General features: G+C 42.5%; 1 protein-coding gene across 1 annotated transcript; it reads right to left on the reverse strand.

Annotated features, from left to right (window-relative positions):
* Window positions 1-2,547: 2,547 nt before the first annotated feature.
* On the reverse strand, window positions 2,548-22,670 carry syt14a (synaptotagmin XIVa; the record flags this gene model as incomplete). Its single annotated transcript, XM_080513432.1, has 7 exons — window positions 22,556-22,670; window positions 19,363-19,590; window positions 10,055-10,326; window positions 8,855-9,304; window positions 7,248-7,437; window positions 6,681-6,737; window positions 2,548-2,861 (listed from the first exon to the last, which is right to left on the reverse strand). Exons 1-7 carry the CDS (start codon window positions 22,653-22,655, stop codon window positions 2,548-2,550), a joined length of 1,611 nt encoding a protein of 536 aa, XP_080369558.1. The 5' UTR covers window positions 22,656-22,670.

Here is a 22,670-nt window from a genome sequence, read left to right on the forward strand (position 1 = left end):
CTAATTCAAATCGGAAACAGCAACAACTACCCAAATCACAGCTACTACTTACTTACTGCACCTTCCTCTCTCTCTCTCCCACACGCACACGCACACACACACACACACACACACGCACACACACGGCACGATGCTAGCCTTCACCACGACACCAGGCACAGTAAAGAGTATATGTATTTAGAGTTGTGCGTAAATGAAGTGAGAAAGTGGTTCCAAGCTGAGGCTGTCAAGACTGCTGCTCCTGCACGCTGAAGCTGCTTCGAGGCCGATGCCGATGTGCTTTCTGTGAACTGTGGACGCAAGTGTGAGTGCTTGTCTGCTTTTATAAGAACTGCAGAAGCCGACTCCAAGCACAGGAGGGGAGCACTTCTGTGTGTGCAGCCTTCTTTTGTAGCACCAGAGTGGGTGAAAGGGGGGCGACGGGTTGGTTATCTTCTCACCCATTAGCACAGATGTCAGGACATTTTTATTAAAAAAAAAAAAAATCATCTCTTAGTAAAAACCCTCAGACTTTGTGTGAAACTTTTGAATGAACAGTCATCACATAACTACCACAGGAACAATCACACCATTCTCGACACAATCCGTTCGTGGAAGTGTGTTTGAGTGTGAATGTAACTCAGACCAAACATCTCTAAACTGACCAAACTGTCGAGGCGTCACAGCCTTAGTGTAAATCGTGTGCTTCACCAAGGGACTTCCCACTGTTGGTTAAACTTACTTATAATTTCCTTTTAAACATCCCAACAGCTGTTCACAGAACATTTTGTTCACATTTTTCTGTCTGTTAAAAAAAAAAAGAAAGAAGAAAAAATACAATGTGGGTAGAAAAGAAAAACAAGGATCAAAAGAGTGAATTTTTCTTGCCTTAGGTCGTGTCCCCGGCGTGAGACGTCGCCTTAACTTGTTTTAAAAGCAGCATCGTATTATTATCGACCTCCACTTTGTGTGGATGTTGGTCTCGCACCATTCGATAACGCAGCGGCGGTGAGCGCAGAGCGCTCAGCACTTTACGCGATGAAGCTTGTGAACTTTACCGTCCTCAAGCTGCAGCACTTGGCCTGTATTTGGTCGGTAGGGCTGCTTATTTATATTCCCTTCTTAAATGTTACAAACCTTTACGAGCACACTCACATTTGCGGTTTTACTTTCTGGTTGAAGACTGTTCGACTGTTTAAAACACACCTTCAAGACAAGTTTGTGCAACATTTTGGGATTTCTTCATCTTGCCAGATGTTATTTGTCAGGGATCGGTGGTTCCAAACCTGGTGTTTCAGACCCATTTGTTAAGTATTTTTAAAGGGTGCCTGAAGGGGACAAAACGTTGTCTGGAAAGTACAACTTTAGAACGTTTCAACCACAAAGTTCCCAGTAGATGTTCCATGTCAACTTCCCGGCATCTGAGCACAGTCCTGTAGGTTTAAGATCAACTGAATGAACTTTGTAAACACCCTGTGATTTGATGGTTTAAAATTGGACACAGGAAGATGCAACCTGAACTGTATTCCCTTCCTACACACCGATATCTGACTGAGCATGTGCAGGATGTTGGCTCGGGTGTTCGGCACACCTCTGGCTCAAACAGCAGACACATTTGGAGGCAGGTGTTCTCGTGTTCGACATATTTTTGTGAATCACAGTTTGAAAATAATCCAACATATCTGACAGCGACACTTTAAAAGTGCTATTTAAAAGAAATCTCATCAAAGTCCTCCTCTCTTAAAGACTTTTACTTTTTTTGTGATTGACTTCTATTTAATTGGAGTTGAGAAGTAATTTAACATCAGTAATCAATATTTTAGCTTCTTGGAAAGTACCAGATCGAAAAGCTTTTCTGCAAACAACGCTATAGCTGTCATCTGATTATTAATTTAGAGAAATGGACAGTATCACTTTACAAAATCCTACCCACGCAAACCAATGAAAAACGCCATTGGGAAGAACCTCAGTAGGAAGCTGCAGTATCCGATAATGGTGATTCCTTCCGCCTGAACAAATCATAGATTTAAAAAACAAACTCATTTATTTTTCCGATGGAATAGATTAACAATTAAAAAGAAGCTCACAGGCGTTTGCTCGATGACCAACCTGTCTAATCCTGGAGTCTTGTGGTTTGAGCTGGAGGTGTGCACACGTGTAAGGAATCATCTGACCAACAATCTCTAAAAGGAGCTGCTTTTTGGAGCGAGCCCAAAAGTGCTGTCTCCACCAACTTAAAGGCCCAACAAGGCAATCCGTTTAAAAAAAAAAAAAATTGCTTCAACAAATCAGCAGCTGTCAGTGATAGCAACAACAACCCCCCCCCCCAAAAAAAAAAAAAAAACGCTTTCGCCACAAGCCGCACAACTGCGTGCCGACACTTGCGGCTCTCTCCTGCCCTCTTCATCATCACATACTCCACTTCACCGGGCGACCGTCACGCTCGTGTTTTTCCCTGCCGAGCACATCCGTCTCCTGCCCCGCGCGGGACCACAAACAGCTCAGTGTGCAGCTTTTTTTTTTTTCTCCCGCCCCGCGTGCCCTCTCAGCTCCACTCCCCAGCCGCTGTTAGGACTCCAGCAAACTGTGCCAGCGGCAAACCTGCTGTCCTTTCGACTCTTTCATCTGAGTCCAGTGGGTGAGCTCCTCCTCTCCGGAGCTGTTGAGGCCAAGTGAAATCCAGCCTATCATCTCCTTCCGCTTCATGCTGCGCTTGTTGTAGACGGAGAGGATGAGCGTGACATCCGACAGCTGGAACAGAGCGACCTGGAAGACAAACGTCTCTTTGTAGGTGGGGTTGGGCTGACCTCGACAGATGGACGTCTTGCACTTGGACATCTCGTGACCCATGGAGTTGAGCAGGGTCAGCTTAACGTACGTATCTGGGCAAGAATTGCGTGGAGAACACAGTTAAAAGGGGAAATGACGCAACAATACACGTGCAATGTGTTGTTAAGACACCAGACACTGGATTAGTGTGATGGATCTTTTGTGCAAAATCCTTTCTTTTTTTTCTTTTCTTTTTCTCTCCCCCCCTTTTCTGAAGTCAATCGACTTCCTGCGGCTTTGTTGCCTCTGCAGTGTGACACATATTGTCCCCACCGAACATTCGCTCTTGTAACAGTGGCAGTGCAACTGATGTACAAGATTGTGACCACATCGGATGCAGTTCTCCTCCTGATCAAACACAAAGCACAGCTGGGAGTGTTCTTAACAACAGGGAGCAACAACTCGGAGGATGCAGGGAGCGGCACTTCAGTCTTGTTGCTATGCAACTAGTTTAACCTGAAGTCGACGATGATGGTGCTGAAGATAGAAATTAGAGTGTAGAAAGTTAGTGATACGTGTGCTCTCGCTCAGAGGAGGAGGCAGCCATTCTGAAAGGAGCGGCGTTGCTATTAATGCCAGTGCAAGTTGCTAAAAAAAAAAACAAAATAAATAAAAATAGATGACAGTATCTCTTGAGCTTTAAAATAGTGGAGCGACATTACTCGTTACAAAGAAATAGTTACTCTGGCAAGTTTTTTATTTAAACTTTTTTCTTTAATTATCCACATCACACAAGGATAAGACATATTGAAGAATAATACATATTAAATATGTGATTCAGTCTAATGACTGTTCATGTTTAGCTGATTTGATCTTGATTGGGGTTTTTTTTATTTTTAAATAGTAACTATAGTAACTAATGCATTACTGGTAAATGTCATTGCGCTGGTTGGGACACCCGGGGCGCTGCTATTATTTCTGTTAATACAGATTTGTACATACAGCTCGTAGTGAGACTGCTGGGATCACAACAAGCGCTCCATCTAAAACGTGACTCATACACTTTGAACAACTGTTCTGAAAACATAAAGCAGGTGGGCGGTGCATTAAAAAAAGAAAGAAAAAAGAAAAAAGCATCGAGCTTGAAATCAAATAAAGAAAATTATTTTTAGAGTGAAATCAAATGTAGTAACAGGAGTTCTGACACTCATGCGACATGCTCCACCTTTTGCTCCCCAGCTGATTCCCCTCTTCCTGATTGTAAATCAGTGCATATTCGAAAAGAGCATAATTCCTGGCAAATTTCATTCATTTAATCCCCCCGAAGAGGAAACAGCGAAAGGAAAAACACTGCCATTATGGAGTGATTCAAGCATTCACCGTTTCCTTATTCACTCCTCGTCTCCATGCAGAAATCATGACATAAACTGAAGCCATAAATCCAGCTGAAAGTAAACGAGGCAAGACTTGCAATCACAATAGGTCTTTGAGAGTGTTTCGCCCCTCGTCTACAACCACACTCTGTAATAATGCTGTGTATTATGTTCCTGTCTAAGAGGGAGTATAAGGAATGAATTGCCGAGGCTTTCATGCCGCTGAGTGCCAGCTGCCTTCCAACGCCGAGCTCGCCGCCTTGAATTACACATTCAGTTGCTCTCTTTGACATAAAAGCAGAGTGAAAAAAATAGCCTTGATTTCTTTTTTGACTGCCGCTGAATGGGCTGTGTAGAGCCGGGGATGTCTTAAGTGGTCAGTAGCGGTGATGCATGGCTCTTTGGTATTGTTGCTGAATGCGAGGGGCTGCGGCTGATGATTAACTTGAACTCGTCAGCTCGCTACTGTTTTGAAATGATAGAAAGGGGGCTTTGAAAGTGCTCTGCGTCTCTCACCGAGCTCCTTCCATTTTGAGAAAGTCAATCAAGGCCTTCATGAGGATTTTGCACAAAGGTTGTTTTTTTTTTTTCTTCTTTTTTCCCTGTGTTACCAGATGTGACTATTTTCTAAGCACAATCCTCACGACGACACAGTATGTGGATATGCTATTCAGGAACGTACACACAATATCAAAATCTGGCAGCGTGTCATTAGAAAGAGACGTTTGTGAAAGCAACGAACATGGAAATTAATGGGAGGACAGTACAGTGAGCCTTTTGGATGAATATTTATGCTGCTATATTACACAAGTCCTGTTTCATGTTCTGGAAGCAAGAGTAGAAAAAAAAAAAAAAAAGAAGCCATATTCCACTCGAAGCATGCCAAAGTTTACTGTTTAGATGAAGCCAGCAGTCAATGATGCACAACATTTCCTTCCCGCTGGCCATCAGCCACCGAGCCGCATCGACTTTGCATGAAAGTGGAAACACGAAGGACTTCAAAGCACCACCGACACGACACAGACAGGTATAGGGAGGCCATGCGACGGTAACTGGGCCACGTGCAACACAACAAACACATGCACGGTCACAACTGTAGCAACAAGCAGGCATCTTCATGGATGAAAGCGACAGGGCGCGTCTGTGCGGCAGACGCAATGCTAATCCTGGTCAGTAAAGTTCACAATTGAAATAAAATGAGATGAATTGTTTGATTACATGAGAAGACTGATATAGTCAATCAATTATGAAGCGACAGTGAATACGTGATTCGCTGGAATTGGCAAGGAGCAACATATTCATTAGTTTGGTCGTTTACTAAACCCTGATGTGAGATCAGTGTAGTAAGGATCTGACAGCAGATATTTGTGAATTTTTCCTCAGCAGCTGTTTCTTTCACTACTGATTGTCAAAGTTGTGTTCCTATTCCAGAAATGACGAAACTGGCCTCATGTAGTAAGATCATTAGTAAGAATATTTTTAGAACATAACCACTTCCTCATAGCTAATGTCTAATATACCCTGATTTCAGGACTATAAGTCGCTACTTTTTTCACACACTTTGAACCCTGCGACTTGTAAAATGACGCGGCTAATTTAGGGATTTTTACGGGTGAACGGGCTTCATGCCGCCAGATTCTACTTCCGTATGTAGAGACATGCTGTTTTGAGCGCCTTTGCTTCTCCAAAACCTGCCCTAAAAGTGACATTTCTGCTTTCCGTGACCTCGTATTGTGCTGCTTTCCGTGATCCGGAACTCCAGGAGCTGATAGCCGTGAGTGATGCGTTCAGGAGCATCGCGTAACGCCGCCCTGCTGGACTATGTGGCTGAGAAACCTTCCTCCTCAGAATCACAATGAGCAAATAACCGATAAAATACTTTATCAACAAAGATAAAACCCTTGGTGTTTGTGTGTGTGTGTCTCTCTCTCGCTCTCGTGTGCAGGAACTTCCAGCATTACGACAGATTTGCGGGAATTGATGAAAACACGAGCAATCCCCTTATTCCCGCAGTGAAATTACCGCCCCCGTAACAAGGTGGACACCTGCGTCTTATAGTCAAGTGCAAACGTGGCAGAGAGGTGATTAAGCCCCTGATGTGAATCAGGTGTGTTGCCTCACCTCTCTGGCTATAAAAGAGGAAAGAGGCTTTGCAGCCTGTGTCTCTGGGCGGCTCCTCCTTTATGGGCAGAGAGGTGAGGCAGCACACCTGATTCACATCAGGGGCTTAATCACCTCTCTGCCACAGCAACCTATACATGGACCCTTTTTTTTGCACTCAATAGTCTGGAAAATACGGTACTCTGATAAATTTGACATATGGAATAAAAAAATGGGAATCTTTATGTCGATACGTTAATACCAGTCTTCTCATCCTACTTTGTAAGAAAACAAATAACTATTATGATTGAAAAAAATTAATCATTATTTTATCAAATGTGAAAATATTGCTAACCATTCATCAGGAATTTTTTTTTTTAGTTATCTGCATCCATGAAGTGGCCCAAATGAAAGTGAACACTGATAGCGCCTCACCTTGAGGCAGGAACAGGGACTCACCTCTGATAATATAAACCTGTCCACCTATCAAGTGTTTCAGACAACAGAACAGCCCGTCTGACAACAAGGGTTGGACAGCAGTAAGAAAAACAACGGACCAAGATGTCAAAAAGGCAGTAGGGTTGAGAGAAATTCAGGTGCAAACATTACAAGAAGGTGCAAGGAAAGAGAAACAGGGGGTCAGAAGGTCAACAAGACATTGCAAAAAGTTCAACAAGAGGTGTTCTTTTTCTTTTTTTCTTCTTCTTTTTTTTGTTTGAACTTGTTGCTCGGATCCCTGGAAAACTGACTGAGGATGTTGATTGGGAGAATGAGGAGAGCCAGGGATCAAACCAGGGGAAGACCGAAGAGCAGGTAGTGCAGCTGAGATAGAGCCCACGCTCTCAACGCTGGAGGAGGATTCAGTATGTACACATAGTATGTATGTAAATACGCACATAAATAATTAGGGTAGCCTTCAGATCAAAGCTGCATTATTTAGTCGCTTTTCCACGCCAGAACTAATCATCAGTCTGTGATTTCTTTCTCTTTCCACAACTGCGTGACAGAACCTTTCTGGGTACTTACTGGGTGGCTTGTTGGCAGCCAGGTTTTTGAAATGGATGCCTTTGATGACTTCCACCGAGAGACGTCCCGTTGTGGCGTTGTACACCAGGCCCACCAGGATCTCCGGCGTGGAGGTCTGACTGACTGACTGGAACGACGAGGCGCTCTCGCTGCATGTCATATCCGAGAGGCTGACCTGGGATTCACCGCCCTGAGAATGTTAGCAGACGTTCAGGAAAAAAAAAAAAAACTCCGCTGCCGTTATCAATAATTCATGGCGCGAAATGAAATATTTATGATCATCAGCTCGTGTCATCACTTGAGCTCCTAATGCTATTAATAGTGTTTGCTAAAAATCCAGCGTACGAGTGCACTGCATATCTGATGACACTGCCTAGTTATATCTAGCAATTAGCTGTTCCCTCCTCTCCCTCCTCCCCGCATATGCTCCTGCTGATACTGTAACCGCAGTTCAGTTTTATTTTAAACCTCCGACTAGTTATCGCTGAACTCCCGTGAACTCCTAAAACCTGCCACGGAGAGCAGCCGGATAAAAAGAGTCTCTGTTTACAAAACAGTTTGACATGAGATCTGCTTCCAGACTAGTGAAGCGGCGCTGCAGTAGATCAGTGAGCTGCAACAAAAACAATCGTACCATTTCTTTCTGAGAACTTTCTAGTGTCAGAAAAAAAAATCATCGATGTGGAAAATAATTTTTTTTTTTTTTTTTACTAATAGGTTTGTGCTGACCAGTTAAGGGTTGGTTTCCTTTTTCTCGAAGCCAATCAATGCTGACAGTTCAGCTAAAGTGTCTCAAGAACTTTTTCACTTAACAGGTTGGATTTGAGTTTTGTTCACTTCCCACTTTAGACTGATGAGCCCTGAATTGACTGTTTTCCCAAATTCAATTAACTTTCAAATGCATGTGTCCTGAGACCAAGCTTTGTTCACTTGGGCCTTTCCAGCCGAGGAGCTCCTACTGGATGAAGCTCAGAATGCTTTTTTTAATTGCAAACCAGGATCGTTATGGTCTCTAAGAAGACTGAGGAGAGGGCTATCATAAAAATACATAGTGCTTTAATTGGATTCCCCCGTTCATGCATAGCTAAAAAGAAAGCCATTATAGCCTGGAAAAAGATGCGTTTTTTTCCCCCACACCAATTGTTTCCGTTTCAAAGCGGCACTAAAAAGATTGTAAAAACTTAACAAGACAAGCAAACGAATATATGACAAACTCCTTGAAGGATGTTAATGTACCCTTGTGGGTGAAGTTATGCCTTAATCAGGCTGCATTTCTTCTTTGTGGCCTTTGAAATGTATGCAAATAGCTGCAACATTTTAAATGTGAGCAAATTGAAAACTACAGTAAACCGCCGGTTTTATTCCCTGATATGAATCGGAGGCCGTTATCATTAATTCCCGAGGCACATTAGACTGATGAGCGAAACAAAAGTAACTGCCTCAGCGCAGCAGAGACTCGGAATTCCTACCGGCTCTGCAGAAAATCTAACCTCACACTGGAAATGTGACCCAATCAAATGAAAGATTAGTCAGCAAAGAGGAGCAACTGGAGGTGACTGGCTAGGTGTCATTGGGCTGAAGCAAACACCGGCTGTGGTTGTCCTTACCGGGAGAGCACAGCACGGGTCTAATATGACCGGCATGGACATTTTGCCCTGGAGGTTGAGCTTGGTGAGGTAGAACACCTTTTCACCGAGCACCTTCTCCTTCTTCATCCGCCTCATGCTGTACAGGCGGAATCGGATGGCGTAGTTGCTGATCATCTCGGACTCCACGTGGCTGAAGTGGAAGGTCTCAGTGAAAATGGGGCACGGCCCTCTCTGGACGCCCGTCTTCGCCCGCTGCTTCTTGGTCGGCATGAGCACCAAGTGGACCTGCCAGGAGATGTTGCCCGTGCGCTTGGCGACAGGAAGGTCCGTTACCGCCATGATGGTCACGGCCAGCTGCTGGTCCTCCGAGTCGTAGTCAAACACAATGTCCAGGGTGCCATATTTGGCTATGGGGTCTGGTTCATAACCTTTGGGGAGCCGTACTGCTGATCCCCGGGCCGACATATCCTGTAGAAACCAATGAGACGTCCAATGTGTTACCAATGTGTAAGTCAGAAAAGCATATATGGAACAGCAGCACCTGATCCTCATCGAAACTGTCTTTATTTATTTAAAAAAAGGAAAAGAAAATGCAACTAAACATTTTGGCGAAACCTTTTATATTTTGATAAATCAAAATAAAGAATAAAATTCACAGATTAAGGAAGTTATCCCATCATAAAATCCACCCGAAAGCTGTCAGGATGTTTTGAAATATTTTATCTAGCGGCGAGGGAAAAAAAAAAAAAAAACTATCTTGATAAGATGTAGATTTCAAACAACCGGTGGTTCAATAAGGGTTCAGCCTGAAAGTGAAACGTTTGATGCAGGAAAAAAGAAATCCAAGGCGTTATCACAGCTCTTCAGATTTGTCTTAGAACTAATGTTGATTTAAAGTGCGGCGTGTCCACCTTCCCCTGCGAAGGAGACATATCAGGTAAAAAGGCTTTTACACATTTTGACAATAGCAGGTAGAAGCTTTACTGCTGAGCCCCGTGATCTGGTATTGCTGCGGTGGCCTATGTAAACCTTCTCTTCTATAATCACAACATAGTCCTGTACTTAAAACAATAACATTTAACCCATTATTAGGAAAAGTACCCTGTTTGGTAACCCTGAAATTTCTTCTGTTTTTCTCAGCGTTAACGATTGTGAACAATTGTATCTGTATCTAACGAATGGATGGACATACTGTTGTTGCATCACGGTGGCCGTTACCTCCGGGCTGAGCACAGCCGTGCTGTCACTCGGTACGTCTTCCTCGTAGCCCTTGTTGAGGTAACTCTCCGTCTCGTGACCGTCGCTGCCCTCGCTGGGACACTTGCCAAAGGAGAGGTGAGGACTGCCGCTGGTGTGGGACAGATCGCACTTGGCATCGCCGAGGTCGGACAGGGTGCAGGACATCCTCGGAGAGCCGTTCTCATCCTGGTAGGGCGGCGGCTGAAGCTCATCAAGGGGCGGCGTTCGTCTCATCCTCTGGATGCAGTTGGCTGGTGCGGGAGAAAGCGCCACAGACACGGTCACTACGCAAGTGGCGCACACTTCAACGGCAGACTTCTCTGCCGTTGAGCAGCAGGCGGTGGAGTTAAAGGATAAGGCTGGTGATAGTACGCGCGTTCATCGTCAACAAATACAGTCGGGTGAAAAGACCAAGATCAACAGTGCGTCAACTGTTTCTCAATACATCTCCTTTTATCGAGCTCATTGACGTATTTCTGCTCTCCATCTTTAAGGCTTAAACCAAAAAAAAAACCTCCTTCACAAACACATAATTTCCTTGATTTAACAAAGAGCAAGCAGCAGGGTGTAAGTCATTTCATGCAGTCTTTTTCAAACAGAAGTAAATGGGGCATTTGTGAGGGACTATTTTCAGGTGCAGATTTGCGACACCAGTGACTCACAGCAGCAGAGCCGAGCATGCAACCGACTTCAACCGGACCAGAGGGCTCATTTTTCTCTTAACAAAGGGACGTGTCAGCACACCGTGGCTCATTTGTGTGATTTTAATACCGACGGGAGCAGCAATATGGCTTTCCAGCAGAGATGAAAAAAAAAAAAAAAAAAAGAACAGAAAAAGACATTAACTCTTCAGATGCTGAACAAATCAAGAGTATGTTTTACTCAACATGAAATGTTGGCTTTTTGTTCGAATGTCTTTCTGGGTAAAGGTATAATACAGAATGTTAAACTCAAAGCATGATTCTCTCAAAGATTGACAATGTTGATGAAACTGGCGAACTATTCTACTCAGAAATTAAGTGAACTCAGTACTTGTGATTGTTTTAACAGTACATCCACATAAACACGCCAAGGAAAGTAATAAAAGCTCCCTTTTGATTCAAATAGCACAAACTGTGCAACAAAATTATTGAATCCACTTTGGTGCAGGTATCAAAAGTGTAGGAAAGAGAAAGTGCATTTAAGTATTTATCAAATCTACATTTGAAAAATATATCCTGGGAATAACTGCATCTACAAAGATGTAAAGATCAACCACAACATTATGGCCATCAGCGGCCTAGAGTTAGGTAGATACAGAAAACAGATACGTAAACATCACCGACTTTATGCTTCATTGCATTTATGGCATTCAATTCACAAGAGTGCAGCTTTACTTCTACATACTGCCGAACTACCAAGAAAAACAAAGAGTAGATTTCTTTTTTTTTGGAGAGGACAGAAGAAGGAAGTCAACAACGACTACAAAGGCGACAGAAGGAGACAGAGCAGATGATAATATTGACAAAGAGGTACAGTCGGAGGTTGTTACACATCTCAAGGCAAATCACACAGCTGATGTTTAAGAACTTCTGGCTCTCAACAATCTGTACCCACAGCTACAGTTGGCGGTGCAACATATAGAGAATAATGAGGCTTATTCCTGCCAAGATACGCCTGCGTGGATTACACTAGGTATGGTATCTGGCAACAAGATGTTAACAGCAATTTGGGTTGGGCCCCCATTGGATCACACTTGTCCATTGTATCCCCCATTGCATCGAGTGTTCCTTATGTATTGCTGAACTGCTTTGTGACAGAGAATATTATCTCGTCAACGAGTACAGTTTCGTATCATAAAGCACCAAACCCTCAATATGACGTGAGAGAAAATCGGTTGGGCCATTTGTTGACAGAACGTCCGTCGTGGACGGCGGTCAGCTGGCTGCTCTGTCTCTTTCTTTCTATCAGATCCAGCATCAACTTCTGCCGCAACTGGAGCCACAGTAGCTAGTCTGTTGGAATGGAGCTCCCGCATGCATCAGTGAGCCTTAAGCTCTCATGACTCTGTCGACAGTTGAGAGCTCTCCTTATTTGGACCGTTCTTGATGTTTACGCTGACCAAAGCAGAGCAAGAACACCTCAACAAAAGCTGCACAGTTCTGAAGACGCTTTTACCACCGTCGTCCATCCATTGCAACGTGGTCCAAATCGTGACGCGTTCTCACTTTTTCTGTTGTCAACTCTGGGCTAAAACATTCACTTGTTGCATAATACACCCACGAGCAGCTGCATTGATAAACACATTGATCTGGGTTGTTATTTTGATGGTCATAATCAGGCTGTAAAACATAAAAATATGCCTATTTAAAGGTTTGTCATGAACAGTTCAATCATATTTACGAGATAATTCTATCCTAACTTTATCCTAACTTTAATGTGTGTTTCTCTTGTACACGTGCCTCAATTTTAAACAATAGCCAAGTTACTCTTCCTTTTTATGGTGGAGTATATGTGCATCCGTGGCCCTGCGATCCTCTTGTGAATGCTGTTTATCACAGGAGTCTCTCACACTCTGACAAATGCATCTCACACTGCCTGTCCTCATGAGCATAATATGCTCTGTGAGAGGAATGTTTTGAAAGCACAACCTAAATAAAACATCAGATGTGCACCATTAAAGAAGGAGTGAACTGAATACTTCTTAATCTGCCACAGATTTCATGCCTCTCACCTTTCTAAATGATTCAGTTGCCTGGAAGGCGAAGAATGGGGCTACACTGAACGTTCCTGTGGCACTTTACAAAGAGCCTTGAATAGTGTTGTCAGACGCACGCGCGGATCTGCCTCCCTTGTCCAATTTGGATTCACAAAAATCGAGCAGCCGATGCTAATACTCCCATAGGGACACTGGCGAGGAGTGCTTTAATTCCAGTATCTTAAAAAACAAAACGAAAAAAAAACATACACACACAAAAAAGACCAGAGAAAACAAAAGCTGAAGAAGAAAATAACTTAAAGAAAAAAAAGAAAAAATCCTGTTCTTTTACCGTCTCCTAACTTTTAGAAAAAGCCAACATACGGTGATGACGTAATCCACTCCAACACATTGTTCCCCGCTTCCTCCCGAGTTCTTAAAACTTTCACTCTTAATAATGTCAGTGAGGCGGCAGCTCAAAGTGGCACGTATCAGTGGCAGGATGGAGGCAAAGGAGTCTTAACTAAGTGTCATGGAGGGCTTGATAAAAGGAGCAAATCCATTTTGAGCGCCTTTTTTTTTCCCCTGCTGAGCCGGGGGCGGTTGATTTGATGGGAGCTGCTGTGTAAAAGCACTACTCTTTTCTCCTGCCCGCTAATTGGGATGGTTACCATTCCTCCTCTCGCCTTCACAGGGTTTCATCCGCTCTCTACTGGCATTTGCCTCGCACTGCCTCCTTGCACCCCTTTAAGTCGGGTGATAATGGGTTTTTTTTGTTCAGCGAATCTCAGCAATGACACTGTAAACATTTCAGGTGAGAAATGGCAGCCACTGCAGGTTTTGTTTTCGCTGAGAAATAAGGTCACAACACAGCTGACCTCCGGATACTTTACAAGATAATGGTGATAATGGAGGAAAGATCATGGACATTTCCAGGCACCAGCAGCTAGAGGGGTTGTTTTTTTCCCCCCTACACGTTCTCTTTCTCAGACATTTTCAATTTTGAGAAAAACATAACAAAAGATGGAATACATGGAGATAAAACTGATATATAAAATCAAAGCATAGTTTTAGAAATAAACATAAAAGTTATTTCGACCAAATCGAATCATTGTATAGTAAACAAACAAAAATATGTTTTGTATTTTGTACTCTAATCCAATTACTTTTCTAATCCATATTATAAGAACCATTCAGCTGAGTAGAGACAAATGTCAGTCGTGATTACTTTATCCCATTTTCAATATATTCTGAATAATTCGAAAAGAACCATCAAATGCAAGTCCTGACCTGGAGCCGTCCCCATGAATTCTTAAATGAGAAGGTGCATCCAAATTACACTGGCAAGTTGTCAATCATTGGATATTTTAACTATTTGAGAACGATGACTTGAAATGAAAGCAGCTGTGGGAGACACTTCAGGTCAGTCAGTTTCCACTGCATACATCGTGTTCCATGCTATAACTGGCGAGATTATGCTAAAGCCACGGGGTAGAGGCAAACAGACGTGCACCGCGAGAACACTGAATTTACCGTTCCTTCTTGTCTTACTTCAAGGATGCTGAGCATGTGTTTATGCCCAACCTAAACTTTGAAGGAACATAAACCCTGCTATTTCAAAGACATGGTGCGTATGTCAGCATCTGCGTTTACAGCCTGCCATTGTGGATGCATGCTAATGAGGCACATCATCCTGATGTAAACAAAGAAACACACGACTGAGGTACATATATTCTGGTACTAACAAGTTGTTGTTTTTTTTTTTTTTTTATCAATAGAACAATAGTGTCTATAGTGATGATGACAGGTGGTTTTCTTTTTTAATTTGCACATTTGATTTGTAAAGTAAAAAGGCAGTTCCTGTGCTGGCAATCGCTTCCGCATAGAATTCTAAACAATTGGTTTTATTGCAATAGAATGTAATGCACTGAAATGTGAGCTGAACAAGGACGACGACGAGGTTAGTAATATTGACTTATAGTAAGAAGATTCCGATTCCTTTTCTTGTGCATATTTTCACTGTACGTAGAGGATTTATTTTTCTTTTTACTCCAGCTTTCTCCCACAATCATAAGACATGAGTCTTAGGTAATTGACTCAAGAATCAAGTGTGAATGTGTGTAAGATTATCATATCTATATGTTAGCCCTGTGATATTCTGGCAGATTGAATCTTAACACCTGTACTGATGTATCTACGAGCTTTAAAATTAAACTTTTGCTCCTGAACTGCAGCAAATTAACACAACATTGGTTTAATCACACCTACGATCGATTTGCATGTGATACAAGAAGAATGACAAACGTGTCATTTTGTGAGAAATGTGTTAAACTGCAGTGAGAAAGTCTTGTTTATAATGGCACGAGTTTTGTGTTTTAGGAAATGGAGAAGCTTCTTCTGCACGGCTGCAAGCCGATTCATGTTTTTGTTTGTTGTTGGGGTTGGGGTTTTTTTTTTTTTTTTGGTCAGGCAGAGGAGCGCCTTTAACTTGACAGGTCCACTTTTCTGTGAAATGATTTACTTACTTTTCAAAATGTAAAGATTAATAAAAGAGGACTCCCCAGAGGATTTCAACCCCAACAATTGTCATTATTACAGATTTTTTTTTAGAAACAAACTGAAGTCAGTTGTCAAACTATCCATGAAGTCATGAAGTTTTTACTATCCGCCCCAAAACATCACAGTTAAACCGAATGCTGGTGCTCACACCCACTCTCATTAACAAACTCAAAATGAATAAAAGTGATGGAAAGTGTGTAAACAAGAGTGTGTAAAGCGTTATCTTTACGTTTTTCTAATGTTGACATCAGATAAGACCAGTCAAATGTTCTTTTTCTTTCTTATTCTGTATTATTTTAGGAGTCTGAGCCAGTATGGAACCTGCCCTCCATCTGTACACCCTTTTCAAATGAGAAAAAAGAAATTTCTTTGGAGTCACAGACAAACACAAATAATTGGAGGAAAAATATTACAGCCATCTCCAGCTTCTCCAGCCACATGGCTGAGATCAATGCAACAAATGTTTTTCAACTGTTTGGGAAAATCATGGACAAGCCGTTCCTGCGTCTGCTTTCTAAATAAGAGATTTTGTTCCATTTTGGAGGGAAACAGTGACCGGATGGGTACGAAGCTGCAGATTTGTGTGGTTTTTCTACGCCCGTCATCATGGATCAGCAATCGTCGGATATTTACCACAAAGAGGAAAACACCGAACCGTTAATGATCTCAGCCACAGTGGCTCTGTGAATGGACAGAGATGTTTCTTCACTGCAATGGTTTGCTAGAAGTGAAAACTGAGGAGAAAAAAGCTTCACAATCACTGAGCTCGGAACAATCACGTGATGATTGATGGGGAAAAAAAAAGTTAACAGAAACAGAAAGCGTAGCTGCATTTTCTAGGATATGCTGTCTTGGCAACCTTTATACTTAAAGAAAAACATCATCTGGAAATTTTAGATATAATCCCTGTGCCTTTAAGGGTATTAGAATCGCACAAAAAAGCAACACAGAGCTCAAACTGAGTAAATTTAGCATTTTTGCTGCCAGGCACTTGTGACTCAAATCTCTGCTGCTCTCTTGTGTCCTCACTACATATATTTCAGCTAATATAGACAACCAGTCAGTCATGGCTTCTTCTTCTAAAAAAAACAAATCCAAAATGACAGAAATCTAGGCAGAGGCTTTGATTTCAATCGTCAGAGAAATATACTTTCTCTGTCTCTGACGAGGACGGGGTTTACCGTGTGAGGAAAAACACGAGCTGCTGTTCACATGTTCACTGAAGACAAGTGCTGATTGAAAAGAAAAATACTGCTAATAGTTTTAACTTTGTTCTGTGGTCATTGGCCATCGTGCTCTTGCAACTGGTGACCATGTTCGAGGAGAGACAAAGTTTGGATTTTCAATTGATAGTCGGATGCAGCCCTTGACAGACAAGCGTTTCCTGGTTGTCAGCAACGAGTGCCGAAACTGGCAGAGCAGCTCAACTTCCATCTATATGATCTGAGCTGCGCAAACCGAGGTTTAAACTTATACAAACTTTCACTTATATTCAATAATGATGTTTGTTGAAATCTGATCTGTTCATTGAATCCAGACTGTATGAAGACTTTTATGTTGGTGTGCTCTGATCTCAGTTTTCAGATGGCTTGAGCACACTACTTTTAACAAGCTCGGAGAGGGTGTTATACGTGAGGATGGTGTCGTTGTGCTTTTACCACAAATACACTGTGTCTGACAAAGAAAGACGTCACAAATGAAGATAATGAAAACAGAAAACCTCTGCGAGTACTTCACAGGCAACAGGAGCAATCATCAGATTTTGAGATGATAAAAAAAAAAAAAAAAAACTGTTCCTCATAAGTGCTCAAGACATGTGGGCTGAGACGGTGTCAATCATCACCTGTTATTCTCGGAAGAAAAGGCAAAATAAGCAGTGATGCAATGAGCTTGATGAGTTTCAGTTTCAATCAGACTATTTGTATCTCATTTAGGAAATAATTCCACAGAAATGAGCCAATCTTCAGATGCTTCCCGTCGCCGTCGTCAACAAATCACCCGATCGCGATCTGTCAGCTCGCTCAAAAGCTCTCATGAATTAATCGCCATTATTCAGCATGGTACGTTCTAAATTCCAGACAGAGACCAGCGAGCGTTTACAAGAAGACACAGGGCTTTGGCGGCGCTTGCATAACAGCAACCTTGTGCAGCGCGTCGCTTCTTCGCTAATGCATTCGGAAGCATGCCATGCACTATTTATCCCTCAGCTACACATTCAAACATTGCTTTAAATAGATCGTGCCAGACACTCAGCCTTGGAACCCACGGTCTTATATAACACAGAACTGGTTCAGACGTGATTTAACGATGGAGGACCCTGGCAAACACTTGGGGTTCTTTTCGTCTTTGATCAACACCGTCAGACAGAAACACGGCTGAGTCCTGTCTGAGAGGCTTCGCGGTATGTGTCCAAAACCACTCAGCCTCTTCTGCCTGACACACACAAGACAAAAAAAAAACAAAACAAAAAAAACTCATCAATTAACCATCTGGAAGCAGCTGTTTCACAATTTGCTCTTTAACTGCTTCAAACTCTTCTCAATGACCTTTGTTTGAGATGTCATTTCATAATTTGTAACAAATAAAGACGGGGTTTTCTTTTGCTTTCTTCAGTAAAACATTTTTTTTTCAGATTTTGAGCAATTTATGATGAAGGTCAAACTATAAGAAACCCTTGTTTTTCCAGTAAATTCTAGATTAGATTAACACAACCCCCCCCCCCCCCCCCAAAAAAAAAAAAAACCCCAAGACAACATGAAAGGAGCAGTCAATAATCGCATCACAAGCCCAATAGTTACATCCAGCTCCTGTATTTGCCCATCTCCAGGCACCTGCTACTGTACTTGCTGAGGAAAAGCAGCAGTTGCATTCCCTTGTTTCTTGTCCAGTAAAAACTAAGTTGCAGCTTCTACACATCAAGCAGGAGTCAGAGGTGTTACAGGTATCTGACAGGAAGGAAGAACTGCGCCACTCAGTAATTGTCACCTTATATTTTGTTTGTTTAATCTGAATCTGGCGCATAGAGCAGCACGTTGTGGTGATAACAAGACAGGAAGTCACCGTTTCCTGTTAAAAAAAAAAAAAACCTATACCACCCCTCTGTTCCCCACAAATAAGCTGGATGTTTTAACACATTGGTTTTTGCTCACATGTGAAAGATGTAACGTGTTAATTGGCGCGTTTTACAAGAGCTGACAGGGAGATGATACCTGTAACAACCTGCTTCCTTTCTTTTGTCGGGGACATATACGAGAGTCCTATCAGTCTTTTCTCTGACTCTGTGAGAACATAAATAATCAGAATACCCCAGATCTTTGACTTTTCTGTCTAAATAAATACTGGAGCACGCATGTACCATCTCTCCCTTTATCAACGTGCCTGTCTGCGGGGTACTTCTCCTTCCATATTGATGAATAAATCAGCAGTACACACTTTGCCTCGCATTGTGTCGGATGAATAACAGACTGATCCAAAGAGGTCAGTGCTGGTGATCTCCTGTGACTCAGCCCATCTGAGAGAAAACTACTTCTTGAAAGCAGCGCAGTGATGGTGAGTCTGGCAGATGGGAAACAAGAATGTGTTAGAAAGCTAAAAAAAAAAAAGAAGAAGAAGAGAGAGAGGGGGAAAAAAAGAGAGGAGAGTGCGAGGCTGTGGCTGTGCAGATTATGCAGACAGTTGACTGTTTCACAACCCTCCCACGGAGAGTGTGCTGAATGGGAGCTTCGCTTTGATCACCTCTCTGGATTAACTGACAGTGTGTGTGTGTGTGTGTGTGTGTGTGTGTGTGTGTGTGTGTGTGTGTGTGTGTGTGTGTGTGTGTGTGTGTGTGTGTGTGTGTGTGTGTGTGTGTGTGTGTGCGTGTGTGTGCGTGCATGCGCGCGTGCGTGCGCCACTGAAGAAGAGTCTGCGTGTTTTGCCGGAGCTTACCGAGGCGATAAGAAGTAAAGATCTGTCTAATCTTTTAAAACAACTTCTCAGTGGAAGGCTGCGGTCGAGTATGCAAATGCACATTGGAAAATAAACAAACAGGAACGCAGCAGAGGACACCTACCATCATCGGCCGAGGCGTCACTGCTGTATCCCTCATAGTCGGCCGTCAGGGGGCTGTACTTCTGCCGGCTCTCCCAGCTGAAGCCTCCCATGAGTTTGGTGTTGGAGGTGGCCTTGGCTCCTCCCCGCAGGCCCTGTGAACGGCTCACCGCCTCCTGATACTGACCCATCAGCTCATCCTCGCTGTCCGATGACGAGCCCTGCAGGTCGGCGTCACAGTAGGCCTTGTCTGTTGTGGGAACGGAAGGGGGAATTTCAGGTGGACTGGCGGCCTCTACTGGCACCGGCGTGCAACGTCACACTCGATTCATTTTCTTTAATGTAAAATGCTTCACAAACACTAAAATGTCACCATTCATTTGCTTTTATCTTTGTGGATGTCGCCAGTTGCGTGGACACCTTCCTGCTATTCCGACTGCGAATTTCAGGTCAGGCGCGATGTGTCACGCAGTCTGCCGTTCAGCGGCGGCGTCACTTTATCAGGACTACTGCGAGAAGTAGCATACTTCTCCGTACAATGTCAGCCCAGATGCATCACGCACTGTGCAGGCGTGTGATGCATTTGTATGGAGAAACGGCGCTGGAGGGTGGGGGCAACAAAAATAGCCCGGTAATCATCACAGGAACAATCATAAGGGTGAATCACTTGTATTTTAAATGAAGCACAGCTACAACAGGCTGGTGTAGGACAACAGGCTGCAAGATGTGCACCATTTGTCTAGGACACTTATCATGCAGCTTCTCTCTCTCGTGCCTTGGCGAACAAACGCTAAAGCAACCATTTCAGAAATGACGACTTAATGGTGACACAGTGACTGATATCGCAAGTCGTTCCTGCATGCAGATGTGTCAAAAATTGATAAAGAGCAAACTATTAGCGCTTCTTCTTTATAAAGCTTGTTACTTTGCAGCCGATTCTTCCTCAACGACCCAAAATGTTTCCGCCACAATGCAGTTTTATGTGCATATTATATATATCATTAAGAAGATATACAATGTATATTGACTTATCATACTAATTATAAGACATCTTGTTTGTGTTCCAGGATATCAGAATAATGTCAACAAAGGAAAACAACACTTATTTTGTTTTTGCTCGACTACAGATTGCTGATCCATACCATAAAGATTACTGTACACTGACAATAGCAGAGTATTCATGGAAATAATTCAGCTTGGAGTTCCTGCAGTTTCATGCTTCACATGGTGTAATCCTTCATATTCTTTTATTAAAGGTGGAAGTATCACATCTGCTGCCGACTGAGATCCGAATGAGTGAGATCATTGAGCAGCTAGTCTGACTCTTTGTATATCAGAATCCCTGTAAATGCAGCTTGAGACGTTTTCCACTCTTTTTTTTAATCCTCATTCCTGTCAAGAATGATCAATAACTATTCGAAAAGATGGTTAACAGAATGCAGAGATGGATCAAAATCTCAATCTAGCATCCATACAATATCTAGTGCAATTGCATCTAAATCCAATTTTAACATCAGTGCAAAGAAAATTGTAATACAATAAAATGAAAAAACTGTCAGGTTTCCATGGAAAGGGTCCAGGACATTTACAACAGCGTGTGAGTAACATTGGTTTTAATCACAGGTCCGACAACAGTAGTTTAATGGAACAATAATAATAGTCTGTGACATGGTGAATATGTTGTTTTCTGAGTCAGTCAACTGAACAATAAATACTCCAGAAATAGTCAAAGAGGGGGAAAATAATGGAGCACTTGCTAAAGTCGCGGTATTCACTGTTGAAGATTTAACAAAGGTTTCCTTCAAAAATAATGTTGCCATGGTGCACCGTCCATAATCAGGCACATTATGCAACACATTATGTAGCCTGTTATACAACTGAAAAAGAAAAAAAAAATCTCTTACATAGAGGGCATCTAATAAGTATGCAGCACACAGAAAATGTATATTCAATATGTTTCATTTTTTTACCTATTGACAAAAAATACTAGGCGGTTAAAGCATTTAGTTTCGATCCCCATCAAATAAAATATTGTATAACCGTCAAAAGAAAGATGACACAGGTTATCACATCGCTCATATATTAAAATAATTTTGAAATATAAACTAAAGCTATGAGTTAATGTTATATTGTATATCTCTATAAAAGCATGCTCCTGCATTTAAATGCATCGTTTTGGCCAAAAAAAACAAAACAAGGTTTTTTTTTTTCAGATTTTCTTCTAACCCTGATGTCCAGTATAAAAACACCACATTAAGACACTTTCAAGAATCCAGAGCAGACTCATCGTTGTTGAATTTTGGTGAGAGTGGGTGTAGAATGTTTTAGTAAATTACAAATCACCAGAGGGGCCAGAGTGAGGCGATTCCAGTGTCGGTTCAGGTTTAAGCCAGCAGAGGGAGGCAGAGCTTTAATATAATCTCACCGCAGAGCTGCATAAAATAATTATAATAGAATAAGTTCTCCTAACTGTTGGCTCACAAAGAAAATCTTGAAAATTGTATTATAAGTAAAAGCCACTGAGGCGACCAGAAGGATGTATCCTTTCACCAAATTGCTCTATAACATAACACCATGTAACAATATGCCTCTAGAAAGTAAAAGCATCAAGTGACACTGAACGCAGTCACCTCGTTTGCCTCCCTTTTGTTTTGAAGTGCTTTTCTGGCCGGTGGCTTCCCTGGGGAGAGGCAGCTCCCTGTGCGGGCTCCCCGGCGCCGCCAACCTTTGAAACTTCTGAAGCCCCGTGTCACTTTCTGAGTAAACAGCCCTACATCTGTCAGTAACAGTAATCCGTCCACAGGCTGAGAAAGGCCAGTGCCAGTGGGGGAAAAAGGGCTCCATGCTGAGGTCAGTAGTCGTGCTGTGATCGGTGGTTTGAGTGCTGTAAAGATTTGGTGCAGCTTGACAAACACAAGAGTCATTTTTTTTTTTAATGCTGTCGTTAACTCATCTACCGGTTCCCCTCAAGACCGTGTCCTCTCTGCTCCACAGCATGATGGTGCCTCCACCATGTTTTACAGTGAGCAGCCTGGACTTTTGATTTAGTTTAATGTGTCACGGAACACTGAAAATCGGGGTTCAACCAACTGGCGTCAGACACACTGTAAAGCCAAAACATACACAAAAAAAAAAAAGATTTTATATTTCGAGTAATGCCGTTTTTTTTCGTCGACCAAAACAATCTGAAACAAAGCGTGTAAACGCAGATTCACCCTTAAGTTCGGTGCTTTTCCTGAAGTCATCAAGGCACTGGAGGCTCCCTGCATTCTCAAGTTGCAGTTTGTTGTTGAGGTACCAGAAGAGGAGGGTCATGAGGATGATGAAGAG

The sequence above is a fragment of the Blennius ocellaris genome (assembly GCF_963422515.1).
Source record: "Blennius ocellaris genome assembly, chromosome: 17".
Lineage (NCBI taxonomy): Eukaryota > Metazoa > Chordata > Actinopteri > Blenniiformes > Blenniidae > Blennius > Blennius ocellaris.